The sequence below is a fragment of the Stenella coeruleoalba genome (genome assembly GCF_951394435.1).
Source record: "Stenella coeruleoalba genome assembly, chromosome: 4".
In the NCBI taxonomy this organism is placed as follows: domain Eukaryota; kingdom Metazoa; phylum Chordata; class Mammalia; order Artiodactyla; family Delphinidae; genus Stenella; species Stenella coeruleoalba.
In genome coordinates, this window is record NC_137149.1 from 121,085,788 (window position 1) to 121,110,995 (window position 25,208).

Below are 25,208 nucleotides of genomic sequence, written 5' to 3' on the forward strand. Positions count from 1 at the left end.
GGAAGCCTTACAGTCTAATTGACAAGATAGAAATTAGACCAGTAATTAGAATTTTAGTTAAGTAGGTAGTAAGGGTCTGTACGCATTGCTCCAAAGCAACAGGGCAGGGCAGCAACAGTCTGGCTGAGATCTAGAAACAGATTTCTCAGAGTACAGAGATGCTGAGCTGAGTCTTATAGAATGAGGAGGAGACAACGGCACAGAGAAAGGGAATAGAAAAAATCGGAAAACAAATACGGAAGCAGTTTGACACATTACATCGCACATTATAGAGTGTGAGAGGGACAGTGTCAGGGCATGAGACTGGAAGCATAGGCAGGAGCTAGATTACTATTATTAATCTTAATTATAAGTGGTTAGTAACATTTATTAAATGCTTTCTTAACCTCAGCCAGACACCATGTTGTCTTTTATGTATATGCTGTAATAATAACATCAAACACTGACCGGTCAAGAACTGTCCCAAGTGTTTTATATTATCTCATTTAATCTTCACAAAAACCCAGTAAAGACCCACTGTCATTATTACCATTTGTAGACGAGGAAACTAAGGCATAACTTGCCGGAGTCACTCAGCTAATATGTGATAAAGCTAATATTTGAACTGAGGCGGTCTGATTGCAGTGTCTGCATACTTAACCCCATGCTACGGGGCCACGCCGTGATAAGGAATTTGGATGGAAGGATTTTAACTAGAGAAGTCACATAATCACATTTGCAGCTTTAGGGTTGAACATCTCCTTTCAAGTCCAGGTGTGTTTAACCCTTCTGAACAAAGATGAAGGCTGCTGGCTAATGTTTATAATTTGGGGTCATTTTTTGATATTTTTGTTCTCAGTGTAGTTTTGCAATAGACCTGAAAAAATAAACTGTTTAAAGGCAGGTACACTCTCCTATTTTCCAATAAATCTTTCTAGCACATTGCCTATGCTGAACCACCACCTTAAAATAACCTAAGGCCAAATGTGTAAATAATTATTGAAATTGACTAATGGGTACATAGGGATCCATTATCCTATTCCATAATAAAAATTTAACATAATAAACAAATTCTAAAAATATATCACCTGGGACCAAAACTCTCTTGGTGAAGGAGAGTTCATTAAAAACAGTTTAGGCATAGTTGGTAGAGTTCATTAAGCTATGCTTTTACCTAATCACCTGCCTGAATGTTATACCTGTATGTTTCCTGTGATTTCAAACCTCCCTTATGCCTCTGAATTTTCTATTGCTGTATACAAAGGGCTGAAGGGAAAAGTAAGAGAGTAATAAACAAAATTACTTGAGAGGCTTTTTCAAATCACACATATTCCCCCAGGATTTCTCACTTAGCCCTTAAGAATCACTGCTACAGGGCTTCCCTGGTGGCGCAGTGGTTCAGAGTCCGCCTGCCGATGCAGGGGACATGGGTTCGTGCCCCGGTCCGGGAAGATCCCAAATGCCGCAGAGCAGCTGGGCCCGTGAGCCATGGCTGCTGAGCCTGCGCGTCCGGAGCCTGTGCTCCACAACGGGAGAGGCCACAGCAGTGAGAGGCCTGCATACCGCAAAAAAAAAAAAAAAAAAAAAGAATCACTGCTACAGTGAGACACTGGAGTGTTGTCATATCCCTCAGGTGTGTAGGGGGCTGAAAGTGAGAATTACTGCCTTTAGTGACATCCTTCAGAACTTTTCTAAGACTCTTTTGACTTCTTTGTAACAGCAGCTATCAGCCTTCACTTATCACTCCCCCATTCTCCTCCTCACCCCCATTTTGCCTCATCAAGAACTGTGCTTGTTTTTTGTCCCAGTATAACCCAAGATGAGGCACAAGGGTCTGGGCAGCCTTGCTGTATAAAAGGTACTCAGTAAACTTTTTTGTTGTGTGAATACTATGTACAAGGTACTGTTCTTCCTACTGCACACTACTAAAGTATGATATTCTGACCCTATAGTATAGTTGCTGAGACAGACCAGTAATCTCATAAAATCTAAATAACATTACAAGGAAGCCTGAGTCAAGTATGTAATCAGCAGCATGAATAGGCTATAAGATTTGGGAAGTGTTACACCAACAAGGTAGAATTCAAGCAGGGTTTTCTAGAGAGAGGTACGACTTAGAAAACTGAAGACGAGGGGGACTAATCTAGGAGAGTCAGCGGCATGAGAGAAAACATAAGGCAGAAATGGCTGGTTGCATTTGTGGAAGAAAATCAGCTTGACAGTACAGGGCATAGGGTGAGGGAATAAAAGAGAGGTAGAAAGACTTATATTGCCTAGCGGTAGGTCTTTATCTTTTTTTTTTCTTTTTAAATTTTTTATTTTGAATAATTTTAGACACAGACAAGTTGCAAACATAGTAGAAAAATTTCCTGTGTACATTTCTTCCCAGGCTCCCCTAAGATCAGCACCTTACATAACCTTAGTTAAAATGATCAAGACCATAAAAATAACATTGGTTCAATATAATTAACTAAACTACAGACCTTGTGAAATGTCATCACATTCTTTAACGATTCTTTTTCTGTCTAATGATCTTATGCAGAATTCCACGTTGTATTTAGTTGATACTTTCTTGGTTTCCTTCTATGTGTAACAGTGACTCAGTCTTTGCTTCTCTTTAATGGTCTTGGTATTTGTGAAAAGTGGTCAGATATTTTGTTGAATGTCCCCTAATTTGTCTTTCTGATATTTTCATGTGATTCGAATGAAGTTATTTATTTTTTGTCAAGGATACCATAGAAATTGTATAGCATTCTTCTCAGTGCCTCATATCAAGGAGTAAGCCTTTGTCTTTTAAGTACCGGCAGTTAATTGAAGACATTTGATCAGGGCAATATTATATAAAGGAGAGTTTGAGCTCAATTCTGCAGGATACACACTTAAACACAGTGAGAGGGCAAGGTCAAAAACCATTGACTTGAATTTCTCTTGCATGAATGACACCCAAATCAATACCTCTGATGTTTCATCCCAGAGCGAGTCCCGGGGCTTTCTTTTGAGCACTGGACATCTCAGCCTGGCTCGACAGCTATCACTAGTTCTCCCTCAGAGAAACTTGTATTTCTATTTATTGCTTTACTACTCTAAAATATGCAAGTTCAAAAGAAAAGAATTCATGTTGTCTTTTCTCTTTTCTTCATTGCTCAAAGTCATCAGTCTCTAAGACCTGGTGATTTTGCCTTGGATCATGGTTTGCATATTTATCCCTTTCTTGCAAATAGCACAGCTTCCATAAGTACTGAGGTATACAGTTCCTTATGTTTTAGACTGCTCTCTGAACCTCCAAGGAGATCTCCCTGTCTCTGGGCACTTAGCCCTGCAGGATACTTTGAAATCCTGAGCCCGATTTCAGTTTTTTTCAATAATGTATTCATCATCATCACGGTCATTGTAAACTCCTGAAGCATTTCTTCCTTCTCTGTTTTAGCTGTGTTAAATGGGGATCGTGCTGAGCCCCAAACCCAACAATAATACAGCATTTTATTTAGTGCCTTTTATGTGTTTGGTATTATGCTAAGCACTTTATATGTATTATTTAATTTTCCAAACAATTCTATGAGCTAGGCATTATTATTATTATCTTTATTTTATCAATGGGGAAACAGATTAAGCTACTTGTTCAAAGTCATGCAGCAGATAAATGGTGAAGTCAAGATTAGCACTCTGAACCATCTGACTCCATAGGCCCAGTGTGGAAGCAATCTGTTGCCTGCTCCCCTTCTTTTTAATGGGGGGAAATGCATGTGGGCTATTGGGTGGGGACTCCCGAAGGCAGCAGCAGTCGAAGGAAAGGGCACTGGCCTTGCTAACTGTTTTTAAAAAAGACGTAAGGTTCACATTCATAAAGCAAGTCATAAATCCATATATCATAAAAGAGCAGTGCTCCCACGTCCTTCTTTGTGACTACCTTAGGATTCAAGTTGCCCTTTTGTGATATTTTTTTCCTCAAGACTGTCCTTGATGTTGATCATAAATTGATTTTACCCCATCAAAAGATGTTTTAGGTGCTGATCTGAAATGATCCTAATCTCTACTCCTTACTTCCTGTTGGCTCCTTTTCTGGTTTCTGAAGTCTGAGACCAGCCTTATCTCCTACTATATAAAACCAACCCTTGCCTAGCCGTGCTGCTCTAATTGTGTGTGCACATACTTTGTTCACTGTAATGATGATGATGATGTTGATATTAGAGGTACTTTATTAATTCAGTCATTAGATTGTAAGCTCATGTTTTTTGTGTGCTCAGTCTTATCCCTAGGCCCTGGCCTAGTCCCTGGCTACAGATAAGGAGAAAGAGTAGCTTAATGGTTGAGCATATGAGCTCTAGAATCAAGATGCTGGGGTGCAAATTTTGAGTCTACCGTTTAATTACCATGTGACTTTGGACAAGATACTTAAGTTCTTGGTGCATTATTTTCCTTATCTATAGAATGGATACAGTAAAGCACTCACATCATACAATTTAAAGACTAAATGATATAAGATAGTAAAATCACTTAGAAAAGTTCCTGGCAATAATAAGTACTAAATAAATATTTGTTATTGGTGTTGTTAGCAGCCCTCAATGGGTATTTTTTTTATATAAATTTATTTATTTATCTTGCTGCTTTGAGTCTTTGTTGCTGTGTGCAGGCTTTCTCTAGTTGCATGGAGTGGGGGCTACTCTTCTTGTGGAGCACAGGCTCCAGGTGTGTGGGCTTCAGTAGTTGTGGTAGGTGGGCTTCAGTAGTTGTGGCACACGGGCTTAGTTGCTCCGCGGCATGTGGGATCTTTCTAGGCCAGGATCTTTCAAACCCCTGTCCGCAGCATTGACAGGTGGATTCATAACCACTGCGCCACCAGGGAAGCCCCTCAATGAGTATTTGTTGACTGCATTTTGAGGGACTAATCTGTACTAATAAGCACTTTGCTGTGTTTTTTACATATATATCATTTATTCATTAATGTAACACTATGAGGTTGGTACTATTATCCACATTTTACAGGAAGAAAATTGAAACTTAGGTTGAATGACTTGCCCTAGGTCACACAGCTTATAAGTGCTGTGCAGTCAGGATTTGCACATGGTCTGTGTGACTTAAAAGCCTGTGCTGCTTCCACCATAACACGCTTTCACAGAGGTGCTTTTCAGTCTTTTCTGCCTAAGCAAGTCATAGTGCATTCCTTGAATTTATTGGACTGACTGCATCAAACTGTTATTCAACCATCCAAGTACATGCCCTGCTTTCTGTATTAGGAATACTTTCTTCAAGGGCAGAAACATTGACACCTAATACTGCTGTATACATAGTTGATGATTATGATTGAATGCATAAATGAATGAATTGCTATCATTGTTTCTTCAAAGGTCATTGTAAAGGACTACTAATGGTATCCTTATCAAATAAAAAAAGGGAATTAATACTGGATAATGATTATATTTCCCTGTTTATGATTTATTAATTGCCTACAGTCCTGTAGAGCATATAATAATTGAATACTTATTTTCTTAAGGATTAAAAAATAGCATGATGAACATATATTACCTTACAAAGAGGTTTTCTTCATCCTTTTAGCCCAGAAGTTAAGAATACTGAGTGTGTGGGGTGTTGAGGTCATCTTTATATATCTTTGCTTCCTTCTATCCCCTCACACATACTATAGTATTTATTCATTCACCCAATTTAGGGATCTAAGAGTGAAGAAGATAAGTAAGGTTCTCGCTCTCATGGATCTTTATTTTAGTGGGAGGAGACAGGCATAAACAGGTAAACAAACAAAATCATTACAGACAGTGACCGCATCTGGCATTTAACAGTTTTCCTTGATGAGGTTGGGAAGTGAGCATCTCTGCTGGGTGAACAGGAAGAGCCATGGTCGGAAGCGCACGACAAAGGGCACACATCTTTCGAAAAGGGCACACACACGTTTCTTGTGTTTGGTCAGTCCCCGGTTTAACCCTCTCATGCTTGGATACAACATATGGCTTTTACTTTGTTGTTTAGCCACTTAGGTTCAAAGAGACTGTCAACAATAATGCTCTTCAAAAGTAATAGCATCAAGCAATTTTCACAGGTGCTGGATTTCTTTTTCTACTTCCCAGGGTGAGATGGGGCCTAGAAGCAAAGCAGCAGTAGGTTTTCTCTATACCTGTAAAAGATTAGCTGTAGTCATCAGGGATGATGCAAGCAAGGGAAAAAATGCAAGAAAGAGATGAAGCCAAAAAGGACAATTTCTGATTGTAATAGCTGGTTTCTGTTTCCTATCACTGAGCAAGATGAGAAAGTTCTGCAGGGTTTTGTAGGAACAGCTTCCACGGTAGTGAAGAATGACCTCACCCTAAATACCCTACCAGGTGCTTAGCCCCACTGTGAAAATACAAGGTTGATTTCCAACATGAAACAAGCCAGAAGTATGGAATGACATTTTCAGGTGACAGTTGTGGTTCTTTTGCCTGTAATTAGCACCTCTTAACCCTCAAACTTGCCCGTGCCTTTTTCAGGCTGTTGAAGCTCAAATCCGAAGTTTTGGGCAGACGCCTTCTCAGCTCCTCATAGAGCCCCATCCTCCCAGAGGTTCTGCCATGCAAGCGGTAAGTGCTGCCTGCACTCTCCTCATTTCTTGCCTCTATTTGAGACCCTGCTTGACATTCATAACCGTTTTTCATTGTGCTTGAGATTCTCCACCACATCTGGGCCTGTTCTTCTTATGCACTGTTTGTGAACTTGCTAACAGCCAGCAAGTACTGCCTGTTCTCCTGCAGTCTTCGGGAAGCAGACATTGCTCCAGTGCTCTAGTATTTCATCAGGTTGTGCTCTGTGTTGCAGAATTAAAAGGTCCATAATTGTCTCGTACCCTCACTCTAGGACAGAATCTCCAGACATGGATAACTTTTCTGGTTTGATCCTATGAGTGTCTAGATTCATTTTCCTATTGTGTTTATTCTTTACATCCCAATATGTTTTTCAGTTTTGGAATTTCAGTTTGGGAAGTAATCCTAATATGTGGGAAATGTTATTGAGAGTCAGGGACTTTGGAGGAAAAAATGATGATGACGATGATGATATACTATACATCAAAGCTTAGTGCATAAAACAGTGATTTATATTTCCTGTGATTCTGAGGGACAGATGGGCATTTCTTGTCTTTCACCTTGGCTCCCTCACAGACTGCTGGGGCAGGTGCTGAGACGCCAGACCGCTCTTTCCACGTGGTCTTTCATCATCAAAGAAGTCCGCCCAGGCCACTCCCATGGTGGGAGCCGTGTTCCAGGAGAACGCTTTGGCATGACTTCTTGAAGCTTGCTTTTGAACGTGCATAACACTGTTTATGCTGCATTCTATTGGTCAAAAGCAAGTCAGTCAGAGGCCAGCCCAGAATCAGGAGTAGGGAAATAGACTAGAGCTGTAAAATATGTGGCTGTTCCTCTTTTATGGTTCCCAAAATTTCAGGGGGAAATACTTTAATGATAAAGAAAATTCAGCATAGGAACAAATACTGAATGGCATAACAAAAATCATATTTTAAAACTACAGGCGATAGGCATTATATTTTTTCTTGAATTGTCCCTCAATAAAACAGGTTGCTCATTACTGTTTTAAATTAAGAGTAGGGGATATAATGTCTGTTTCCATAAATGTAATGAATAATTTTTTTTAAATTTATTCATTTATTTATTTTTGGCTGCGTTGGCTCTTTGTTGCTGCGCGCAGGCTTTCTCTAGTTGTGGCGAGCGGGGGCTACTCTTCGTTGCGGCGCGTGGGCTTCTCATTGCGGTGGCTTCTCTTGTTGCGGAGCATCAGCTCTAGGCACGTGGGCTTCAGTAGTTGTGGCACATGGGCTTAGTAGTTGTGGCTCATGGGCTTACTTGCTTCGCGGCATGTGGGATCTTCCCGGACCAGGGCTCGAACCCATGTCGCCTGCATTGACAGGCAGATTCTTAACCAATGCGCCACCAGGGAAGTCCCTGAATAACTGAAAATGGATTCTGATTCCATGTTGTGGCTTAGAATGGTAGAATTTTTTGTTAGATGCCAAGAGGGCCAGGGATACAGATGTGGTCCTCTCTGCCTCTGACCCTCTTTTCTCTTCCTTCCTTTCTCTTTCCATAATTCCTTCTTCTCTGTCTTTTCCCCTTTTGCCCTCTTTGTCATCTTCTTTCTTCTTCCAAGTCTTTTTTCCCCCTTCTTTCTCTATGTGAATTGACCATTATTATAAACTACAAGCATTTAAAAAATTGTTTGCATAATAACCTTTCCCCTCAGTGTTTTTAAGCAGGTGAAATCATATTTAAAAGAACATAAAGGGTAGCTTTAGTGAAAAGACTACACAAAAAATGAACATTTGGCAAGAACAATGGAAGATAATGCCATGAAAATAGTAAGAATGATTTATGTGTGGGGTTTGGAATTAGTTTTAGTAATAGCTTGTCAATGAGATGCAGGCTGCTGCGGTGCTGGCTAATGGAAGCACCTCCACTGCTCCATTGACTTTCTACCTGGGTCACGGCACAGCCTTGGTCACTGGGACCAAGAGGGAGTTCCTACTGCCAAGCCTCTCTCCATGGCAAAAGGATGACTGGTTCACTGAGGCGGATCAGCTTTACTGTCCCGAGGGTGGCAAGGCTGGGAAGGCACATCCTTATTTGAGGATGGGAGGTCATGTCTCCCATTATCCTCGTTCTCTGAATCGAATACCTGAACCCCTTTTCAGACCTGTGCAAATTGTGCTTTTCCTCTTATACATATGTGGGTGGGAAAGAAAGGTGTGTTAGAAAGAAACCAGAGTTGTCAGCGAGTGCATACTGTATCTGGGAAAACCGAATGAAATCTGGCTAGTAATTTCCTACTACTACCTCATACTGGGCTCACAGAGGCACCCAGGATTGGATGAGGGGTTTTTCTCTTCCCCCTATTTGACCAGTTGTCCCGCTCATCCACAGCTGTTACTGTGACTCTAGACTAGCCCACTCTGCTGGGCTGGGCTTTTTCTTATTTCATATTCCATACTCACTAGCCAAGGATGTGATGTTGCTCCCAAGAGTTTCCTGCTACTTGCCTGCACGGGGAGCCCTAGTCAGGATGAAATGCACAGGAACAGCCGGAGAAACAGCTTGTTGGAAGGATGCAGGGGACGGTTCTGGATATGGTGTCTGCGGCTTTCTATGGAAAAGGGCTTGTCCTTGCCATGTGGCTAAGAGATGGCCACTAGAGGCACTATGTAAACAAGACATTCTTCCTATACGTTAGAGATTTTCCTGTGTTTTTTTAAGGGCATAAACATTGGAATTATTCAATTTGAGCCTAATTGTATTTACAACATGAGCTGTTAAGCTCAGAAATATGTATCAACTTCCTTTCAGTGAGACTTCATGATGTATGTTTTAGTCTGACTTTCTCGGAGTTTATAAATTGACTTCAGTAAATATTATTTTTTTTAAAAACCTACACAGTTGAAAAGTAAGGCTTGGTGTTTTGAAATGACATTCGTTTCCTTTTCCCAGAACTTCGTCAAAGCTAGCTTATAGGATATTTTGTGGTTGGCTGATTGTTTCTCATTTTTACCCAATTTCACAGAATTCCTTAAAACTGTGTAAGAGGTTCTTTGTATAGCAAAGGTTACTTATTGATATCAGAGGTTTTAAAAATCAAAGACCCAAATGTTATTGTTTTTTACTACCATTCAGATGAGTTCCCCCATCAACCATCACTGCAGCACACACACACACACACACACACACACACACACACACACACGAATGTAGCAGAAATTAAAGCCACCTCGTGCTGCGTTAAGTGCATGCGCCATAATATACACCAGGTGTAGTAATTAGCAGGCACACGAAGGCTGCCTATTTGTCTGGTTTTGCTGCTGTTGCTGTATCCCCCTGTGTTTTCACACCATCAGATAGTTGGATTTAATTGAGGCCACATCAGATGAGGCATTACTGACACCTTTAATTGAATGAGCATCCAGGGAGGATTAACTCATAATATTGATTGGCTTTTAGCCACTTGCTTAGAAGGGTGTCTGGGTAGCTTATTAGTTGCCTTTATTTACACCTTTATGCAAAGAGTGCAAATAGGAATTCTTAGTGCAATATGTTTTTCTAAGTACTCTTAATAACTTTTTTTAAAAAGCACTGATAATAAAAATGCAAATGTATTTAATTTTTTATTAGCAGTTCTGAATAAATACGTGTTATATATATGTGCCTACACATTTACATATACCTGGTGTTTTGAAATATGGCAAGAGGAAAGCAGCCAGAAGCACTTCATCAAAGTGTTTCAATTCTGAATGATACTAATCAGCTATTAGAAAATAGACATGGTAGAGCAGATTTGCTGAAAATGCACAGTACAATTACTGTATGAGCATACTACCACGAAGTATAAATAAAGCCAGTAAATCAGAGTGGTGTTATGTATGGCTCGGATTATGACATATGGTTTGTAGGAATGTTCTAAATCTTAGTAGTCTTCCAGATTTATTTTGTTGCTAGTTATTAGAACAGACAATATTTTGTTTAACATTTTCAGTTACTTTTTGCTTTTCAAAGGAGAAATCAAAAGTCTTGAGCTTTAGTTTCTTTACCAAGAGGGAGGGGCGCATCTAGCTATTTCTCTTTATCCTTAGCTGCAGCAGAAAGCAGTGGCATTTGCATTATAATAGGGCAGTGTTTATGACTTGGTACACTATATAAATATATTGTTTTTACAAGTACATTTAATTATGCATTGCTTTGAAACACCTTTATAATTAAGTTTGTGTATTACATTCATAAATTATTTCTCTACTGTAATAATGCATGCTGTACAGCTATTATTTTTAAATATATTTCTTAATTAATTATCTCATTATTTAGTTGTCAAAATCTTCATGCTAACTCAGCACAACTTTTGATGATCTTTGGAAATTACCATGGCTTGCTTTTGTGCCTTATTGCCTATTCTCATTCCTTTTTTTTTTCTCTCTTTTGTATCAATACTTGACACATAATAGCAATTGGAATGGTTTAACACAATCCCCAATACTTTGCCTATTTAGAATTGAAATCAAATCATTCTTTTAGTTCTTCATGGGAATTGGGTGGGGAAGGGAGTTAATAAAATTTATGGATTTTTGAAGTGTTTCTGTTAATGTAGTTTACTTCAATCACCTAGAAATTCAACTAATGACATACATGAAAACCAAACAAATACTAATTGCTGTTTCTATAAGCCTTTCTGCTTCACTGTGCTCTCACTTGCAACTTGTGTTAACATGGTCTTCCCTGTTCTTTTCCTGCACCCTTTCTTGTCTTTCCTTGTCTTTTCCTTCTTGTATATTTGGATCTTGTCTTGCCCACTCAACAGTATCTCCTCCTGCAGAGTCCATTGATGTTCACAGACCAAGCTCAGCAGGATGTTATCATGGTTCTAAAGTTCCCCTCCAACTCCCCTGTCACTCATGTGGCAGCCAACACCCAGCCTGGGTTGGCAACTCCCGCTGTGATCACAGTCACTGCTAACAGGCTATTTGCCGTGAACAAGTGGCACAACCTTCCGGGTAAGTAAAGAAATATCCTTATAAGGCATAGTATAACTGCTGAACACTGTATCAAGATATTTTAATATCCACCTAAATATATTATATCTCAACACTTAAGCTTATTAGTTTTCAAGCATTAGTCTGAATCAAAATTAAACATACTTTGAAAGGTTTAAAGAAGTTCCCTCTGAGGCATATAATACAAAAGTTAAAACATAAACTCTTAAAAACAAAACAAAACAAAAAAACATAAACTCTTCTTTGGCATCTGGTGGTTCTTCTTTATTCCTTGGAGATAAATATTATTTCTCATATAATGATATTCTATGTTGTGTCCATAAATAGTATGTATTTATTTATCAGATGTTCCTCTTTTTTCCACTTATTCATTTGCTCAATAAACACGTCTGATTGTCTACTATGTGCCTTTTTGTACATGGCATGGAAGTATTTGTTGTGGATGATAGAAAAAAGAACACTTAAATTACCCAGCTAAAATATTACAAACCCATAAGTACATTCTGTTCTTTCATTAAGTGCTGAATAATTAGGGTAACTAATGGCAAGATACTGAAATAACCATCAGAATCACAAACAGTCAAAATTTGAAGAGACATGAGAGTTCGTCCAGTCTAGGCCTACATTTTACCAGTAAAGATACTGAGCCCCAGGGAGCTTGCCTTGTTCAGTATCACATATGGCAAGTCAGTGGCAGAGCCAGGTTTGAACCCAAGTTTTCTGACTCAAATTTTATGATCACCCCTCTGTGATTTATTGTCTCTCATTAGAACAGGAATGTTGGGATCTGGATTTAGCACTGTTCCTTTTGGCCACTAGTTAGAAATTCTTCTTTTACAGAAGGAAAATCTTTTAAAGTCCTGGAGATTATAGGCTTTTCTTCCCAAGCCGTTGTTTTAGGTAGGAAATTTTAAAAGATAGATTTTAATAGTCTGTTAACTTGTTATTAAATCTGTAAAATGTGCATAAAGCACTACCCATTGTAATGCCTGAAATGGTTGCACAAATATAAATTCTTGAACAAGGGCCTCATGCCAAATTAAATGCAAGAGATTTTAGAATGGAACAGGATTGAATTGACGTTCAGGCAAAAAGTAGGTGCACTAACTATGTTCAGCAATGTAATAAGGTATGCATCATGACGAATCTGTGGTTGGTATCAGAATTTCTTAAATATAGCCGTTTTCCTGGCCATTAGAAATGAAATGAATGGCGATATTTGATTAGAGAATAGATTTCATAACAGTAGAGAAGGTAGAAATCAAGGCAGGTATAGTATCTCTATTATTAGGCCCTTTTAGTCCCTTTTCTTCAAACGAACATATCTTACAGAGGTAAATGTGTATGCAAATGACATACTTATATTTTGGGACCAAAGATTATAATTTGATTAACAACTGTGATTTCTTTTTTGTTTGTTTCTTTCTCTAAATACGACTCGTTAGAAGAAGAACATGCTGACAGTGTGTTCTGCAGTGCACACCAGAGGATCTACCTCTGCTGTGTGCAGTTACCCTTAGAGCTTGGCAAAAGCACCAGTGTGTGTGGCCTAAGGGCCCCTGCAAACCATGCTTATCCTGGGTGGTTAGATGTGGTGGCTCTGAGAACCTCTTCAGTCTAAACAGAGTGACAGTACATGTGAGGAGGGACAAAACTTTTCAACTGCTAGAAAGCCCTGAGCACTCTCCACCCCTCTCTTTAGTCTTAGGCTAGCAATGAGCTAGCTCAGCAGGAACTGAACTGGCTCAACCAGAGGGCTGCTAGGTCTCCAGCTGATACTTAGTCGTTAGGCTCTCTCCCTCAGCACCGATGACTGAGCTCCTGACACACCCCTTTGGAGCAAGCCCATTTCCCTGGGCTCCCCTTAGTATCAGTACTTGATTGTCAGCTGTTCTCTTCCCTACTCCACACTTTTCTATAGATCTGTAAAGTGATTTGGGGGCCGCATCCCTCTGCTGGAGTACCACATATGGTACATCCACCTGCTCTGAGCCCAAGCTCACTTTTCTGTAAGGTAAGAGCTTGGGAGACTGCATACGTTTTGCCGATTCTTTGCCTAGAATTCTCCCTAGTGGGCTTTCTTCGGGTCTGTACCTTGTGTCACTGGTGGTTTTTGTCCCCATCCTCTGGCTTTATAGTACGACACAGCAACTCTTCACCAGATAAATTACAAAGAATGATAACATATGGAAATACACAGGTGATTCTCTTTCTACAATGTGATCTCCAATTCTCAATACACCTACACCTAAAAATATTAAGCATCCATTTTGTTAAATCTGTGCCTCATTTCAGGTATGTTTATTTACATAAATCTGATCTTTCATCCTATGTTGTGCTGCCTTTACCTGTCAGTATGCCTTGATTTAAAACAAATGTCAAAACTTCCTAACAGCTTTTTTTTCAATGAATATCAAATTCATGTTGCAGTTTTTTTTAGTTTAGATTCTGGTTCTTTTCTGAGGTTCTGTGATTTCCATAGCTTGTTCATTAGACAGCTAGCTCCTGTCAATGCAGTGTCTGAGTCCTGATTTAGGGGAAGAATCATCTTTATCCTTCCATCTCACTCAAAGGACCTTGCAGAGCCTCTGAAACAATAAAATAAAATAAAATAAAAACACCTAGTGTCTACAGAGCATTTTGTAGGTTCTGAATACTGTTTTAATCACTTCGCACATATTAACTCACTGAATCCCCTCAACAACCTTAGGATGTAGGTTCTGTATTTAGGTTGAAATTGCCATTTCTGTAGGTCAGAAAGCCAGGTATTGGTGATTTCATGTGGTTCAACCTAACCCATCTAACCTGTTTTACAGAGCAGGAATCTGAAACACCGAGACAACATAATTTTCCCAAGGTCACACAGGCAGTTAGTGGCAGAACTGGGATTTGAGGCATGACCAAAGATAGTTAACCTCCTAAATCTCTTTCACTGACAGTCTGGTTTTAATGTTTCTATGATCCCAGATTCTCAAAGTCGTAGCGAAAACTTCTCAAGGTATTGGTGTTGATTGGCACTGGTATTGCTGGAAGTAGATGGCCCTGTTGGGTAAATCAGGGGCTGTGGTGCATTTTCCCCCATGATTCCCTGTATGTGCCCTGTGATTTCCTTACTGGCAGAGCTAGTAATCAGCAAAGACAATACCTTCAGTAAAAGAGGGAGTCATATGCCTTCCTTTTTTCATCTACTTTAATGTCTTATATATACTCAACTCTAATTTTCAGTGCTAATATTGTACTTACTCAGGTTATTTTATCAGTATTAATGATCTTCCAAAAGATCATTGAAAAATCCTTGAAAAGTTGGCATTTACTAACAGGGGAAGTGCTAACATCAGAAATTTAGAATTAATCTAATGAACACATTGGAATGTATCCCATTTTTATTTTCAGCCCCTCAAGGACAGTCAGAAAGACTTCTTAAAATCTGATGATAGTAATATCATCTTAATCTTAGTATCTGATGATATTAAGCAGAGCTCTAATACCAACCAAGCAGTAGTTTAAATGCTTATGAGTCTATAAAAGGCAGATGCGGACCAGATTGAATGGCTGAGTTATTGGAGGAAAATCATTTGGAAAAGGACCGAGAATTTAACTCTCAGATTTACAAAGCTGAAAAAGATCATCTATTCTAAGCCCTTCATTCTGGGGCTTCTGATTTGCCTAAGGTTGCACAGCTGGCCAGTGGTCACTCCTGCTTCTCACAGCACTTCCTCTCCACCTCAGGTCCTTCTGCCTTTCACAGGGAAACAGCCTACAGAATCTCTTTTCAATCACAAAATATAAGTACATCTGAACCTTTAGAACTATTTTGAGAATTAAACAAACTGTTCTTAGTATGGATTGATTTTTGTTACTCATTTGCTTCTCAGAGTATTTTTAAATTGAAACTATGGAAATATTAAATATTAATAGAAGTTTTTTTAAAACTGCAATCAGATCTTTAGGGAAACATTTCAGCCAAATGCATTTAACTAAAACATTTATCTGCGGATAGCTTTCTTTATTTTTATTCAAACTTTCAATTGATTGATTTTACGTGATGGATGAAACATTAAATGCTCCTTGACTTAGAGCTTTCCCTTTCTCCGTCATAAATTGACGTTTTTGTGGCTCCTTTGTGCTGCAGCATTCAAAACTGCCTTTTTAAGAAGTAACAAAAAAATAGTATTTGCTACAGTCAGCAGATGGTTGTCACATTTTGTTTTCAGTGCGCCTTACCACTTAATTTTGTTTTGTTGCAGAATCAGAGGTTGCCAGTGAAGCATCTGCTATAGCTTATGGCCTAGGACTGGAGCCACTGCTGATGGCACATGTTCAGAACAGCACTAATCTAAAATAAATGTTTAATAAGCTAGCCATAGAAGCACCTGGAATTTTTTTTCTTTAAATTTTACAAAACTGTATGAAAAATTTGGAGGTTAGAAACAATTCTACGTGAGATTCGACTTACACATTTTAATGTAGTTTAGTATATGAAAAATAATGCTTTCTTTTTTTTATCGTTTGTGAATTCCAGCTCATCAAGGTGCTCTACAAGACCAGCCATGCCAGCTGCCAGTGGAAATCGATCCTCTCATAGGTCTGTCACTTCCTTCTCTCTTTGCGATTCATTAAGCTCTGTATGGTGGCCCTGAAGTGTAGATTACAGTTGTTTTTCACTTGCTGGTTGCTGGGAATGGAATTTTCCTGATAAACCATTTGCATGCAAATTGGAATGCAATGAGCTGTGGCTATGCTGGTATTTCATCAACTCCCCCTCGTTGGTTTGCCTAATTTGAACAGGCCTAGGACGCGTGTCACTGAAAATTAATATGGATGCTGTAATAATGTGTGATTGAGAATGCGCATGAAGTTCTGTCAGGATAATATTGGATCTTTTCATCACTCAGACTTGTTGATGAGCAGGAGCGAGGCTCGTTATGATGAATTGGTGTACCAGTAATGTGATGGAGCTTCTTTGCTTGGGAAATTTTCATAATAACAGTGGGGTTCTTAGCAACACTGTGTTGAGAAAAATAAAACTGTAGTGCCAGGGTTTCATCATTAAAGGAGATCAGTCCTTTCTTCCTGGACGCTCCATTCAATCTGAGGGGATTAATGTGCAATTGCAGAGCAGTTTCAAAGTTGAAATATATGGCCCAGCCAATGGCAGTGTTAAGGTATTTGTATTCATTTTCCTAGGGTCCTACAGCCCAATAAATTGCCATTGGAGGTTAAATTTGTTCAGGGTGAAAAAAATAAAAGAAAAAAGGAGGAGCCCAAAAAGAGCCATTGGGATGAAATGCCTGTCTGCAGCAGATGACTTAGAATATATAATTGCTGTTGTGCTTTTTGAGTAGGTTAGTTGAAATCTCCACTTTAGCATTTTTCAGCCTGTAGTGGGGATTTCAAATGTGGCCCCACTAAGAGTGTTAAGTCTTGATATTGAAGATTTTAGTCAATAACTTTTAGAATAAAAAACTTAATTACCTAGCTGCAGGGGTGTGCTACTAGCGTGGATGTTTGGCCTGCAATTTTGTCAAATTGCCCTGGCACAAGTAAATTTGTTAGTATTTTAAAGTTTTCAGATAAAGCATATGAATAAGCTCATTGATTATTTTAAAATTCAAGGTGTTCCCTTTGTGTATGTCACCTTTTTTTGTCTTCAACACCATTGTTTCAGTGGAGAGCTAAATGACCACCATTTGCAGATTAATTATCAAGATGAACTAAAGTAACCTTAAGCTCAAAACTAAGTCATCATTTCCCCAAATATAAGCAGAAATCTAAGAAGTAACTATCTGTATGAAGGCTAATTACTACCCTGCTTCCTAAATCTTATTTTGCTTTGAGTAGATACGATTTGCCGTATATTTTTTAAAAACTTAAATCCTCACTTGGGTAAAGTTTTAAGAGTCAGGAAAATAATAAAACCCATTTGCTATGCTACTTAAAGCCTGATTTCTGAAGTATAGAATCATTGTCTTAAACCCTGACAATGAATATCATATAGCATAAAGTCTAAATTAATTCAGAAATTGTGACCCTTTAGACAAGGCATGGTGAACTTTTTTGGTAAAGGGCCAGATAGTCAATATTTTAGGCTTTGTGGGCCATAAGATCTCAGACACAACTACTTAAGTCTGCTGTCATAGCACAAAAGCAGCCACAGACAATATATAAACAACTGAGCATTGCTGTGCTCCAATAATATTTTATATACAAAACCAGGCACAAGCCAGATTCAGCCTGCAGGCCATAGTTTTCTTCCCTACTCTAGATCATTGGTCCTCAGACTGTTTGCTCCTGTATCCCTAAAATAATTGTTTAAAACCACGTACCTTCTCACACATTTTTAAGTTGACATCTGAAAGTTTAAATGTGACATCATCACAAGTTTAAGTAGTTACAGTGGTTATTGTTTTTGGCATAGTGTATAAAATTTTAAATACATCCAGTAGAATCTAAATATCAAAGTCACTTGAGAGTCAGCATTTTCTGTTTTAAAAAGTGCATGAAAAAGCTTTTAACATTTGAAAATTTTACGTATTCCTTTCTCATCTTGAATTTATATTTTCATTGTACTTTCCTTGCACAATTCTATTTTAACTTTCGAAAATTGATTACCCTACTATACTGTTTTCAGCAATAAAAATATGTATGTAAATGTAAACATTGAAATTTCCTGTGACCATAAGGCTCAGCTCAAAAAGTTAATCTGCATTGAGTTATTACAAATATTATTAATACACACTTATTACAATTTAAAATTTTAATAAATATTATTGAACATAAAACACATATTTATTGGAAATAGGAGATACAGCTTTAATGAAGTGAATAGGGCTTTTCTGTTCATGTATTCATGGATAAACATTATTTGTTGCTGAATGAGACAGAATTTGTCAACAGTTCTGATCTTTTGGGTTTTTTTTAATAGATGGAAGCTTTGAGGAATGTTACTCACATAAGAATATAGATGGGAAAGGAAAGAGTCTTATTTTAACAATGTCATTCAAATCGTTGAACTCTTTCTGAGTTATGTGAAAAAATTCACAGAGTGATGTATTATTAAGGATTACTTTTACGGTCTATCATTAAATAACCATTTTAACAATCTATCACTGAAACTTATTTTTAATGATCTATCAATTGACAGCATGATTAGATCCTCCTTCCCTTTTATAGGAAGCAATGAATTGGAAACCACCTGCCCTGCAGAATGATTTGATACCTAGGCGTTCACCTTCCAGCATCACATCAGTATTTTGAATTGGCCCCTTTTTACTATGGTGCTTTACCTCAGGGTAAAAAAAGAGATTTTTTTACCCTGGGGTAAAGCACCATAGTAAAATTCTATCTAGTGGAACAAGAGCATGCAAAAAGGGAGGTAAGAAAGGAAAACTCACAGGAGAGTTCTCAGGCAAATCTGTTTTAGGCAAGAGAACATATGAAAGTTGAGGAACTAGAAATTGATTCCCTTCAAACCATCTGTGCCTGTGTGTTCCTTGGGAAATCTTATACCCCAAGGGATATGCATGTCCCAGTTTGAAGACTGCTTATCTAGACAAATATACCTAATTTTCATCAAATAAAAATACTTTCCGTATGGAATCTTAGGAAGTTTACTAGAGAAAATAAAGAGAGATAAAGGGAAGGCAGTTGGGAGATTATATCGATTGGATGGATGGATGGATGGATAGATGGATGGATGGATGGATGGGGGGTTGCAATGTTAAATTATAAGTAAGCACTTATTTGGAAAATAGATCATCTGAATGCTGAAGGGGCATCAGCCTTTACCCATGGGTACTTTGTGGTCATTCAATTCAAAATTATGCACATGCCCAGATCTGTCAAATTAGGTCCTCCCAGGAAATCATGCCAAAGCGACGAGTGAAAGTTTGTATCATAGGAGCGAAAGTCATATAAACATTGGCAAAAATAAACATTGTTATAATTTTCACGTGGAATGAAGAACTGTAGTAACCAGTATAGAAAATACTACATATCTTGTCTTTAATTGCTAGGTCTCTTGGAATTAAAAAACTAAATGGTATCACACAGCTTCACTGCAGTGAGATGCTAATGTCTCTCCACGATACACTATGATACATAAAAGCTTTTTTCATCTGCCAGCAAGTTCCCTTTGTGTGGAAGGAGGTAGGGAGTGATTCTCGGCTAGAATCGGCCCTTTTTACTACTGCTATCACTTACTAGCCCATTAATCTCCCCAAAGTATATGAAGCCTATTATCAAATAGTATCTAATAATCCTACATGGTTAAGTTGTATAGTGAGACACTAGCAGAATTTTGCAGTATTTCACATGTATATGAGTATGTTTGCTGTGTTGCGTATGCCATGAGGGCGAGGGATATTTTATTCCTCTGTATTCCAGCACAGGACTGGAGAGTATTTTGAACACTTTTTTCTTCCATATTACTTTCTGAGCCTTCTGTTGAATTGGCCATACTAACTTAGTTACTACATACAATGAATATAACATAGATATATTTCTTTTTTTAATTTTTATCAACAGTGCATCTATGGTATTTTTTTCCCCAAAAAACTGCAAACTATGGTACAAAGAACATAATAATCAGAGGCAGAAATTTATTTTGTTTGTTCTCATGTCTGGTATGATCAAGTTTCTTTAGCAGTGTAAGAACCATAATTTGTATGGAAAGTTGGTGAAGAAATAACTCTTAGATCACTAGCAACAAAGCTTTCTATCTGTTTGGCTTCATAATGCCAAAAAAGGCATCTCAGTGAGAATTCCTTTGCTGATAATGACACACTTGATAGTGTATTTCTGGAGGATTATTACTCTTCACATGTGCATGATGTTGCTCTGTGTCTGACCTTGTGCCTCGTGACAAAGCCCATCTCAGGTGCCCTGTAGCGCTCTGAAAACACACTGCCAGACTGGCTTGTTTTATTGCTTACAGGAGTAAGAAAGTGGCAGTGTGCTATGCTTTGACTTCTTCAATTACAAGTATCTTTAATAAATAGTCATTTTACCCTTTCCTTACATGCAAGTGCAGCTGTAAACAGGGGAAATGGGAGTTCACATGTAGTCAAATTAAAGACCTGTTAAAGCCAAAGTAGTACAAGATGCTACAATATTTCAAATATATGACATTTATATTCTAGTATCTCTTCCTTGTGACAGAAAGTTAAAGGTAATAGATTGTCACAACATGAATCCATTCTCATGACAGTAGATGTAATGAGATTGTCAGAAATACAAACCTAACTGTGATGCGATCTGGAGATTCTAATCTAGTTTGGTCCTGCCCAAGAGCTAGATAGAATGTTCTGAGAATTGTATACTATGTATTTTAAAATTGTAGTGTATTATTGTTTCTTTCCTCTAGGCAGAATTTTTTACTGAGCTGTTGAATTTGGCTACCCCTGTTCTTCCGGCAATCAGATTGTGTTTTCCTACTTGGTTTTTCAAATATTACTATATTGAATATTAAAGATCAGATATTCTTATCCTGGAATGTATTGTCTCTCCTCCCTCAGCCCCAAGCCCCAGTATGACAAACTATGGGATGTCTTTGTGCATGTGAGTTTAGGAGGCTTTTTTTTCTTCCTCTGTTCTCATAGCCAGCAATACAGGAATGCACAGGAGGCAAATCACTGACCTTTTAGACCAAAGTATTCAAGTGCATTCCCAGTGCTTTGTCATCACTTCGGACAACCGCTACGTTCTCCTCTGTGGCTTCTGGGATAAGAGTTTTCGAGTCTACTCTGCAGACACAGGTAACTTCATCATTTCTTCATCAGTGAACTAAAGTTTATGACAAGCGATGTTCAGAGGCTTGAGAATGCTTTCTCATCTTCTTCCCTCTAAAAATTACGGAATTCTAAAATTTGTGAAATAAAGACAGTTTTCTCCTTTCAAGTAATAATCTACTCTGTAGTCCATTATTAAGTTAACTTCAGAATGCTTTTAAGAGGCAGTTTTTGGTAGGCTTGTCTCCCAACCTTCATACTTGCAGAATGAACGATGCATTTCGAAAATATATCCTGGTATGTAAATACTATATGCACGTGTATATGCATAATCTTACGGCAAGTGCATACTTATAGGTGTATTTCCCCACTTTGGTGTTATATAAAGGTTATTTTTTCCCTACTGGAAATTCTCAGTAAGTGTATTTCTTGGGAGCAGATATCTTGCCTCCACACAATTTTGCACAGAATCTTGCTGAAAACTACACCATCATGAAGGAAAGTAGCTGACTACTGATTTTGTGTGTGACAGGAGGTCTTGTTAAAAATATAAAAGTTTAAGTATAGGACTTCCCTGGTGGCGCAGTGGTTGAGAGTCCGCCTGCCGATGCAGGGGACGCGGGTTCGTGCCCCGGTCCGGGAAGATGCCATATGCCGCGGAGCCGCTGGGCCCGTGAGCCATGGCCGCTGAGACTGCGCGTCCGGAGCCTGTGCTCCGCAACGGGAGAGGCCACAACAGTGAGAGGCCCGCGTACCGAAAAAAAAAAAAAATTAATTCTTGATTATCCAAGGAGTTTGTCCTAGGTATATTTTGATGATAGCATTGTAACAATAGCAATGAGAGAGTAGGGGAAAATAGTTAAATATGTACTGTGCATAGAATAAACCCTAGAAGTTGTTTTCAGGCATGTCCTGTTTAATTTTTGTTTTATGGAATTGATGATCTAATTTTCTCATAATTTCCATCTTTATTCTGTAGAATAGAGAAAGAAAGAAAACATTATCATTCAGGTCTTTCTGATTACTTGGGTTTTTACTAGATGTTTAGGTCTGTGAGGTTGATTACTATTGAATCTAAAACTCCTCTGGAACTCTTTAAAAATGCAATAGGGATTGATAAGCTTTCCTAAAATATATTTATTATTATAATGAATTTTCTCTGATTTAATTATCAGATTTAAATTTTAACCTTTTCTTTCACTATTATGGTAATGACAACCTTGGCATTATTTGACCTCAAACTGTGGTCCCTTCTCACACAAACTTTCAGATTAAAATTGTTACATCCTCTCACAAGTTTTCCTTAAACATTCTTTTAGATTGCATATTGTTTTTTATACATTAAAAATTATTTTTTAACTCACATACAGTAAAATTGAAATTTTTGGTTATAGTTCTGTTCGTCTGGGCATTGTATACAGTTATGCAGCTGCCACCACCACCACAGTTAAGATGCAGAGCAGCTGAGTTCCCCCAGAACCCCCTGTGCTGCCCCTTTGTGGTCAGCCCCTTCCCTCAGCTCACCCCCCTCAGAACCGCTGATGTAGCCTTCATCCCTATAATTTTGCCTTTACCAGAATGTCAGAAAATGGGATCATATATATATCAGCCTTTGGTTTTGACATTTGAGGCTTTTTGAATTTGTTGACATTTCATACCATTTTAAAAAGACGTTGAATATTAATATTTGTAAAGTAAAGCTAACCTCCCTTTTATATAATACTAATAATTAAAATAATTCTTATAGTCACACAGTTCCCTAGAATTTACAGAATTCCTTCTTTCTCATACATGATATTGTGTCAGCATGACAATAATCCTATGAGATACAACAGGTGTCCTTCGCTCCATTTTTCAGGTGATGAAACCGAGGTTTAGAAAGGGTAAGTAACTTGTTGATATCTGCATAGATAATGGTGCTAGAACTGGGCATTGGAGCCAACTCCTCGGACTTCATGGCATCTTTGTAACTATACCATGTTACCTCATATAAGTGTTACCTGTTTAAAAAGTAGGTTCCTAGAGCGTCTGCCATGTTACTTTACTTAATAAACTAGATGACGTTCCTTCCCCTTTCCAAAAGCCTTCTACTTTATTACTTTTTAAAACATGCATATGCATGTGTATGTATAAAACATTTTCTAAGAAGTAGCCTCATTTTAAGCTTCATTTCAGTGGGACTGACTTACCACGTACACTAAAAATATTTATACTTGCCAGGAAAGTTGTGAAAAAAATCTCAAATGATAGTTCTAATATCCTTCTTAGTGTCTTGTATACAAACTCTGATGCTAGTTTTATTTTAAATTATTTAAATTTTAAACGTGTCTGTGTTTTTATGGTAATAGGAATATTAAATATTTTCTCCTAAGTTTGGCAGAGACACAGGGAAAAATTGTATGATCAATAATATATAATGGCATAGCTATCACAAGTGTTGAATTCAATTATATTTTGGCACATAAGCCAAAAAAAAAAGTCCTTCTCTTATTAGATTTGGCGGGGCAGGGAAGCGGGGGTAGAGAGAAACACGGTTGTAACAGGAAATTCTTTAAACATAAATCATGTTTTCGGGACACAACCAGAACAGCAGAGGCAACAATAAAACCTTCGCTCGGCAGTGGGAATTATTTTCAGGCCACATTTTAGATTCAATGGTGCAGAGTCCTGAGCTTGAATTTTTTTTATTTGTAGCACAGCTGTCAAATAAAACATTAACTAGAAAATTTGTTCTGTCAAAAAGAAGATATTCTAGTGCTTGTGGTAATATTTGATATTAGTGTGTGGAGAGGTGGACTGGTATTAAAGGAAACAAAAAATAAAGGTTGAGGAACACTTATGAGATTATCAGAAAATAATTTACCAAAAAGAGCAGCAGGTATTTATATGCTGTGATTTATTTAGGAGGAGTGAACCTCAACCTCATAGCAATAACAAATATTGCTAAGGAAGGCTGCCAGAAGAGGAAAAAGCAAACTGAAAAAAATAATGTTTTCCAAAGTTGAGCCCAAAGGATAAATTGTAGAGAATGAAGTTAATTTGTATTAAAATATGAAACTCTTTAGATGTAAATACTTAGATGTCACTCCCTCATCTCGATCTTCCAATCAAATAGCTGCTCCTTTGCAAGCCTCCTGGTGTACGTGGAGCATTTGGGTTTCCTGTATGCCGTGACCTCAAGTACCTAATTGTAGTTGCTTTACTTATCCTCACTTCTACAACCCACTGAATTGATGGGTATCACATCTTAAATGGGCCTACTCTAAATAACCCATTTAAATCACTCCTGTAGTTGACATGCTCTCAGCATTTAGTATAGGCTGAGGCAGAAGTCACCGTACATACAGAAGTCAAAAACATAATCACATTACGGGGTGTTCAGTTTTTTCAGTAGTTAAAACTCACTGATTTAACCTTCAGTTTTCGAACGAGAGTGCATTCAGCTCCCTAACTTTTGTCTCATCCTTAGTAAGGCCTGCCTCTCATCTAACCCCACCCAATTTACCCCTAAACCTCTCTACTTTGTCCTTCATATAAATTGTAAATGATGCAAAAATTATTAGATTTTTAATATTTAATTTGCTTTCTTCTTTTCCATTTTTTTATTCTAGAAAGTCTTGACTTCTTCTTACCATATCCTTTATTGATAAAAGCTAATTTTTAAAATGAATGTTTTGGTGTTAATTAAAAAGGTTGAAGAAATTCAGAAGTGAACATTTTTAACATTTAGCAGTTAAAATATCTGCTTTGACTAAAGTCTTTATCCATAGGAGAAAAAAAATGTCCTTTATTAATTTTGCAGTTTGAGATTGATATGAGTCTAATCTTAAGTTACTCTTAGTAGACTGTGTACAAGAGAAAACACTGTATTTGACTTTCCATCTGATTTGGATAAAGTACATCTCAGTATTTTACTTGTAAATTTGCAGACTTTATAATAAGCTTTTTGTTTATTAAAACCAATAATTTAAAAA

The 25,208-nt window shown here is 37.9% G+C and overlaps 1 protein-coding gene across 4 annotated transcripts in view; it reads left to right on the forward strand.

The window, feature by feature from the left end:
* LRBA (LPS responsive beige-like anchor protein) overlaps positions 1-25,208 on the forward strand; it is a 725,574-nt gene that overhangs the window by 670,805 nt on the left and 29,561 nt on the right. For 3 of the 4 annotated variants that reach the window (XM_079919265.1, XM_079919266.1, XM_079919267.1), the window contains 4 exons: positions 6,459-6,548; positions 11,314-11,506; positions 16,029-16,091; positions 21,106-21,261. In XM_079919265.1, the coding sequence (XP_079775391.1) occupies positions 6,459-6,548; positions 11,314-11,506; positions 16,029-16,091; positions 21,106-21,261 (502 nt within the window). The remainder of the gene's footprint in view (positions 1-6,458; positions 6,549-11,313; positions 11,507-16,028; positions 16,092-21,105; positions 21,262-25,208) is intronic. The other variant, XM_079919268.1, reaches the window with a different exon arrangement.